The sequence below is a fragment of the Triticum dicoccoides genome, chromosome 4A (genome assembly GCF_002162155.2).
Source record: "Triticum dicoccoides isolate Atlit2015 ecotype Zavitan chromosome 4A, WEW_v2.0, whole genome shotgun sequence".
Taxonomy (NCBI): Eukaryota; Viridiplantae; Streptophyta; class Magnoliopsida; order Poales; family Poaceae; genus Triticum; species Triticum dicoccoides.
This window is the reverse complement of record NC_041386.1, coordinates 732,118,193-732,126,215: the sequence shown is the minus strand read 5'-3', so window position 1 is coordinate 732,126,215 and position 8,023 is coordinate 732,118,193. Positions and strand designations below refer to the sequence as shown.

The 8,023-nt window shown below is 46.7% G+C and overlaps 1 protein-coding gene across 2 annotated transcripts; it reads left to right on the top strand.

The window, feature by feature from the left end:
- Positions 1-5,561: 5,561 nt before the first annotated feature.
- Positions 5,562-6,962, top strand: LOC119288220 (haloacid dehalogenase-like hydrolase domain-containing protein Sgpp). 2 transcript variants are annotated; one of them, XM_037567854.1, is made up of 2 exons: positions 5,562-5,711; positions 5,826-6,962. In XM_037567854.1, exons 1-2 carry the CDS (start codon positions 5,704-5,706, stop codon positions 6,574-6,576), a joined length of 759 nt encoding a protein of 252 aa, XP_037423751.1. In that variant the 5' UTR covers positions 5,562-5,703; the 3' UTR covers positions 6,577-6,962. The 2 variants fall into 2 exon arrangements, with proteins under 2 accessions (XP_037423751.1, XP_037423750.1); XM_037567853.1 differs by having other exon boundaries at positions 5,563-5,711; positions 5,823-6,962.
- The last annotated feature ends 1,061 nt before the right edge of the window (positions 6,963-8,023 follow it).

Below are 8,023 nucleotides of genomic sequence, written 5' to 3'. Positions count from 1 at the left end.
ATTGCTTGTTCTCCCAGCCGCGGAACAGTTTTTCTGCTTTTTTACCTGCTTGGCTCAAGCTCGAGCTCGACTCCTTCTCTTTTTATGCAGGATGAGCGCTCATAGTCTGAGTCTGTTCTCTTCACAACCGGTTGAGCAATATCAATAAAGTGTTGTATGACTTCCTCAGGTATTTTCTCCTTTGGCGGCGGGGGCGGTTTCGACACAAATGGGTCTTACCTTCGCCATCCACTATGGCCTTGTTTTCCTCGTCAGTCAAGTCGTAAGGCAACTTTGGAGGAGCCTTGAGGCTTGGACCAGCTCCGAATTTCTTGCATGTTGTACCGCTAGCCGCCGTAGCTGCGGCACCTCTCTTCCTGTGTTGCTGAGGCAGCGGAAACGGCTGACGCTCCTCGCCACCTACAGGAATGTCAAGCTTTAGCTCGTAATATCCTGACATCACTTCATCAACCCCGACACGAGAATAGCTAGCTGGAACCAGATTGCGATGATAGGTTGCTTTAGGGAAATTTGTTAAATCATAGTCGTCCGGCACCTTCGTGGATATGTTCCTTCACTTTCATGTGTAGCTCACACAGTGTCGACGCTTTGATATCATCCACAGGGTATCTATCCAGCAGTGCATCATCGGCCGGGGTGGAACCCACGCTGCTTTTCAGCATAGATGGGACGACGCTATCCAATGTTGGATCTACTTGCTGCTGCCGCTAAGACGCCCTTCCCCTGCTAAGTGAGTCGATCTGCTCATGTTGCCGCATGAAAGCGCGTCCCATCTCCGCGTGCTTTGATTCTACCGGTTGAAGGCGGTCTGCTTCCAACTACCTCTGCTACTGCTCCAGCTTCCTCTGCTCCTCCTCCAGCTTCCTCTGCTCCTCCTACTTCTTCTTTCTCGCACGGCTTCTGTAAGTGGCTTTCCAATTCGCAAACTCCTCAAACCACGAAACAACGCCTTTGCCTCGTGTTCTTCCCGGGTGTTCAGGATTCTTCAGGGCGCACGTAAGCTCGTCTTTCTCTCTGTCAGGCTTGAACGCCACCATTCGAGCATCTTCTATTGCAACAAGTAAAGCGTCGGAGGCTTCTTTAAGACTTGCCCACTCCATAAGCAGCCCCGTCTCTGGGTCCAACTTTCCCCCATGCGCATAAAACCAAGTCCTGCACCTGTCGGGCCAACTGAATGTAACTGGAGTGACCCCTGCATCAATCATCTCTTGCTCAGCGCGATCCCAGTTAGGCCTGCCCACCTGGTAGCTGAAGAAAATATGCGCTAGAGGCAATAATAAAGTTGTTATTTATATTTCCTTATATCATGATAAATGTTTATTATTAATGATAGAATTGTATTAACCGGAAACTTAGTACATGTGTGAATACATAGACAAAACATAGTGTCCCTAGTATGCCTCTACTTGACTAGCTCGTTAATCAAAGATGGTTATGTGTCCTGACCATAGACATGTGTTGTCATTTGATGAACGGGATCATAACATTAGAGAATGATGTGATGGACAAGACCCATCCATTAGCTTAGCATAATGATCGTTAAGTTTTATTGTTATTGCTTTCTTCATGACTTATACATGTTCCTCTGATTATGAGATTATGCAACTCCCGAATACCGGAGGAACACCTTGTGTGCGATCAAGCGTCACAACGTAACTGGGTGATTATAAACAACGTAACTGGGACGCGGTCCGGCACGGCAGTGACGGAGCTCGCGCGCGAGCGGGGGCCGTCCCGGGCAGCGACAAAACGGAGAGGGGAGGCCAGTGTCCATGTCCATGCCGACGGCGAGCCCTCGGGGCGGCGTCGGGGCGAGGTGGCGCCGGCATCGGGGAGCCATGGACGGAGCGGATCCGGCAAGGGGGAGGGGGAGGAAGCGAGGAGGAGAGAGAGGGGAAGTGGAGCGGGGAGGCGAGGGGACCGAGAGGAGGGCGGCCTTATCCCCTCCCCATCGGTTCCGGCCAGACAGTCTGGGACAACCCGTCCCGTGTAGCGACGCATTGGTTGAACATGGGAGGCTGGGGAGGGTTGTGTCGGATTGGCTGGGGTGGAGTTGGACCGAGGCCCTGGGGAAAAGGGGGGGGGGCGGCTCTCTCCTTTACCTTTTGTTTTCTTGTTAGTTTTATTTTATTATTAGTCTTATAAAATATAACACTAGTCCCTAAATTAGAATTAGTATTTATGCCACTGCCACAAATAATTTGGCACCTTAATAAATTAGGTTTATAATTGTTTATTAATCAAAATCATTTAATAATTGTGTTTAGCCCCTATTCTAGATAGTTTAGGGCATTTAAACATTTTACAATAATGTTGGTTCACCACAATAATTAATTACGACTATTTGCAACACTTTGCACATTTTAGTTTTGACATTTTAAAACTTTTAATGTTGACTTTGTTTTAAATTTGAATTTGAACCAACTTTGAAACAACGCGAGTTTAACAACAGTAATCGTGGTGACGTGGCATCCTTAACATGGGATTACTGTAGCTTAATTATTGGGACATCACAAGTCTAAACTCCTAATTAGACGGGCTCTAATCCCAATCCAATTGGTCTAATAGAATTGGTTTGTTGCTGGCACTTGTGGAAGCATCAAAACGACGTGGTGTTCCGTGGTCTTCAACCTTCCCTCCAGCTCATGCCCAAGTGTTGTCACCATGATGTTGCACTTCCGTGTGGTCGACTGAAGCGGGACATGCAAGTTGATACCAAATTTTGGTTGTCTGCCCTTGCAGCCTAGCCTGAGCAATGGTACACTTACGGAATCCTCTACGGACTACTTCTTACGCACAAGTTTCCCACAAATCCACCCGAAGTTTCACTAGTGGATCCCACCTCCTCCATAATCCCAACTATAGTTTGGCAACTCAGCCTGTAACATCAATCTCGTAAGTATCTGCCTGTTCATAACTCTTACATACATCTCATTGGAGCGTAATAAGTGGTTTTTCTTTTACAAGTTTGCTACGATGTCTATTGGCTGGATCAAAAGGAAGATTTTGCATTGTGGAAACTGGCGAGTAGAAGTTGGGATGTTAATAGGATTACCCGTGTGTGTGTGTGTGTGTGTGTGGTGGGGGGGAGGGGGGGTGCCTAAAACCAAAGTCTCATGCATATTCTGGAAAAAGAATATCTTTAGCCGTGTGCATCATAGAAGCCTCTATTGCTACCAAGATATTTAAATATATTAAAATAGGAGGTATAACATATGAAGACAGTACAAAATAAGTAAGTAGCACAAATTCTGTTGATGGAAATGCATTATTTTGATTTAGACGAAATCTAGTTTAACCAAATGTCCAAACTAGAAATTATTATATAAGTAATGCATTTTCAGATTAAACTGTAATTCCACCATAATATTTTAATGTTTATGATTAATAGATGTTTGAGTTGCACACATTAAACTTTGATATCAACATTATCAATGCAATTTTGTATTCAATATTAAATTAAAAATATTTGGTATAAATGGATAACAAATGTACTTAGAGATGTTGAAGTTATTATTAATTATAATATATCACTATAGCAAATCATAAATGAAGTATATTCCTGTATGCACAACTACTGCTCAGTTACTTGCTGTTAAAAGAGGTTATTGCATAAATTTTCACAAATTAATTTTCCAACACAATCGTTGTAACAACTGTTGTAGGCACCAACTAAAATAAATGTGCGGTGTTATGTGTTTGCCCATTCTCACATTTGGAAAAAAAACCGCTTTTTTGTTTCGAATTATGCATTTATTTTTTTTATGCTTTATACTGTTTTTTTATTCAAATGAAGTAAAATGTCGGTATCGGTAAGTTTTGAGAAGTTAATTAATACAATATCGTATACTTTGATATAACCATCCGTCAGATTAAAACTATGCATATAAGATCTTTTCTTTTCCTGAGTTGAGATATATATATATATATATAAACGGCAAAACACTTGTGTTTAAATAAAGAGACAATATACAACATAAAGTAGCCAAAAAAATTGGTAGTGCCGTAGGAATTTGTATGAACTGAAGACGAGTGGATCTCTAATTTGTAAATGCGGCACACGAGCAATTGCGTAAATTGTAAGAATTATTAACAATTATGTTTTTTAGCAATGTCAAGATTGCATATGGTCTTACTATGAATTTATTACTCTCACGTGTAACACACAAGTAAATGACACTTAACTGAAATGTGATTGAGTAAATCATGTGTGGGAATGATTCTAAAGAAAAATGTGAGGGGTCCAAAAGCGCAGCTCCACCTCGTAATGGATTGGGATTCTCTCTCCTTTCAATGGCAGAGATGTTTGCGATGTGGTTTTGTGGTCTGGCTGCTCTCATTGGTGGTAAGATTCTCAAACCCTCTGTATTAATCATGTTTAGGTGGTCTAATCTTCACCTAATAATAAAGGACAGAGACTTTCATAGTCATCCATCCGTCACTGTTTAATATCCGTTGATTTTGTTTTATGTATAAAAATCGACGGCTGGGATTAAAAGTATGTCTAGAGTAGATGAAACTTACCCACCAATGCCACCCATAACTAAGGAAAAAACTATTTGTTTTTCTTCTTGTCCGTCAAACAGAATAATTTATCAATGTTAGGCACTATACATCAGGGCAGTCGAACTCGCCTCTTAAGCCCAGCTCGAGGCCAACAAAAACTGTGACACTCGGGGTGAGGCCTACGGTATCAATGTTAGGCACTGTAGCACGTGATGCTCTTAGCCAGCCGGGCCAAGGCGCGTGGGCGCTCGGGGTGCGGTTGCTAGCAGGACATGGTAGCTACGACTAGGAGTGATGCGGCTTCTCCTACTGATAGGCGTGAAGCTTGCGTCGGTGCACACATGGGGAAGGTCGACAGACGAGAGTGGGCGATGCACATCTGCCGGCAGGGACTCGGCAAACCAGCGGTAGCCGGCAACGCAGTGGGCGGCAGCATCAAACCAGCTCGAGGCTAGAACTAGCTGTGGCACGAGCAAGCACGACAGTCAGCCAAAGCACGGTGGCGTGCTTGACCAGCACTGGCATCTGCTCCTTTTTATCTCCCGTTGCAAGGCACGGGCAGTTTTGCTAGTGCTAGGCCAATGATCCCATTACGATAATCCTAAACTGTCAATTCTAACACTAAACAACTAATTATATCCATTGCAAATTTACCCGTTTTTAATGATCCAAGGGATTGTACAGCCCAATGTTGTGCTAGTTCGGAGCACATTTTTATACTTTGAGCTTTTAGTGTGATACACTTTTGTTTTCTTTCTTTCTTGATTTCTACCAGTGGCGATTGCTGTTAGCTAGAGAACCAAACAAGTAATTTCCGTCTCGGTGACCCGAGATTGTTGCGTTGTTGATGGCACCGATGCAAATTCCAAATTTGTTGGGCTTATTGCTGACCACGGCCCTCTTAACCTTGAGAGATATTTCTCTGAAGTTGTATGAAACATCAAAATTCATCTTTCTTAATCTGAAAAAGCATAGCATTGGTTGTTGCAATGTGAACTGCTCCGTTTTGTGAAAGGTCAAAAGCTGGGATTGGTGAGATGATGATGATGATGGATTGCCACCAACCCCACGAACAGAGGCAGGTCAGCTGAGACTCTCACCAACCAACTTTCTCTCATTGCCAATATAATCATCGCCATCAAAAGCATCCATCCTATCTGCAGATCAGCAGAGCATCCTCAAGAACACAACAACCCCATGGAAAGGTACACTCTTTCTCCAAAGATGTGATCTTTCTTTCTTTCTGGTCATCAGCAATCTGCGAGTTCTTCCTCTGTTTTTGTCTCTGAAATCTGAATCATGTGTACGTTCTCCAGCAGCGGTGGGAACGGGATTTGCCGGGCGCCGCCGCTAGAGGCGCTGCTGTTCGACATCGACGGCACCATGTGCGTGTCCGACCCGTTCCACCACCGCGCCTTCTCGGAGCTCCTGCAGGGCCTGGGCTACAACGGCGGCGCGCCCATCACGCCGGAGTTCGGCATGGCGCACATGGCCGGCCGCAGCAACGAGCAGATCGGCCGCTTCCTCTTCCCGGACTGGCCGCAGGCCCGGCTCGACGCCTTCTTCGCCGAGAAGGAGGCCCTCTTCGCGCGGTACGCCGGGGAGGGGCTCCGGGAGGTGCCCGGGCTGGGGGAGCTGTGCCGGTGGGCGCGGGAGCGCGGGCTGAAGCGCGCCGCCGTCACCAACGCGCCCCGCGCCAACGCCGAGCTCATGATCGGGATCCTCGGCCTGGCCGACTTCTTCCAGCTCGTCGTCGCCGGCGAGGACTGCGGCGAGGGCCGCTCCAAGCCCTGCCCCGACCCCTACCTCCGCGCGCTCGACCTGCTCGGCGCGTCGGCGGAGCGGTCCGTCGTGTTCGAGGACTCCGTCGTCGGCGTGCAGGCCGGCGTGGCCGCGGGGATGCCCGTCGTGGCTGTCGCGAGCGAGAGCCGGGAGGCCAAGGTCGTCGCCGCCGGCGCGTCCATGGTCGTCAGGGACTACCGCGACGCCGAGCTCTGGGCCGCGCTGGAGGCAGCCGCCGGAGCGCCCAAGATTGATTCAGAGGTCAACGCGGTGGACGCCAAGCTCTGAGCCTGTTGCTTCCGTTCCCGTGGAGAATTGAGTAGCTGGAATCCCATTTCCTTTTTCCTTGTCATAGTAGTGCAGAATCCAGATTCCAAATTCAGTTCAGGATTGAAAGAAATGAAAGTAAACCGTGGCTCAAATTGAGACTTTCGTACAAACAAATCAAGCATTTCCTACAATGTTCATACTATCAATCCTTAGTGGTTACATACACCTCTTATACACTAATCGCATGTATTAGGCCTTATAAATCTGGACAGGAAAAATCAATCTTTGAAGGGAGACAACATCTATCTTCTCGGCCTGGCAGGAGTTAGATCTACTCCCTCTGTTCATAAATGTAAGACGTTTTGACAGTTTATAGAGAGAGCGTCTATCTTCCCAGCTTGTCATCAATAGTGTGGTCGCTTTGCAAAGGTGAGGCAAGCCTATCATCATGCATGTGTCTACAAACGTATTTCCTTCAAAGTTGTTCACGAAGGATGATATAGAAGATTGCCATCTTTGTAAATCAAATTCAGACACGGTTGTTTTGTTCGCTAAGATTATTGGAGAGCAAAATACACTTGCATGTTCCCGTGGTAACCGTGGGAGATTTGAGGTGAGCACTGCATGTTGGTTACATTGTGCTCTCGAGTTGTTTCAAGTTTAGTGTTTTTCTTTCGGAAGAGTTTCAAGTTTAGTGTTAGCAGATTGTAATCCTTTATTGTTTGATAAAGATCTTGTTGTTTTTCCGACAATATTTTCATGATGAAGGGTAAATGCTTGGCTCACCTACAAGATTGCAACAAAGAGCAATGAATGGATGTACTCCCTCTAATGTAAACTAGCTATTGATAGGGCAACAAATAAACACCCACAAGATTGCAAGGACAGGACACAACTTCATTTGTAGTCTGTTTTGTTCTCCTTTTGTTTCTCTTTGTGATTTTTGTTTGTAAATACTTTCTCACGACATCTCCAATGCGGACCCACAATACGTCCACAAACGTCTGGACCAAGGTGCCCGAACGTTGTTTGTTGTTCAATGCGGACCCCTAGTCGTGTCGGCCAAGAGCAGACGCAATCTGACACTAGAGCCAGCATTGAAGCGGCATGCCGACCGAGAGCGCCGCCCACGCCAAATCCGCTCCACTAGTAGAAAAGGGGGCAATGGCCCAGGCCAGTTCAGCCCATTAGTCCCGGTTCAATCCAGAACCGGGACCAATGGAGCTATTTGCCCCGGTTCGTGAGCCCAGGGGGCCGGCCGGGCCACGTGGGCCATTGGTCCCGGTTCGTCCGGACCTTTTGGTCCCGGTTGGTGGGACGAACCGGGACCAATGGGCCTGGCTCCTGGCCCACCACTATTGGTCCCGGTTGGTGGCATGAACCGGGACCAATGGCTACCCGTTAGTCCCGGTTCATGCCACGAACCGGGACCAATAGTGCTGCCTATATATACCCCCTCGCTCGC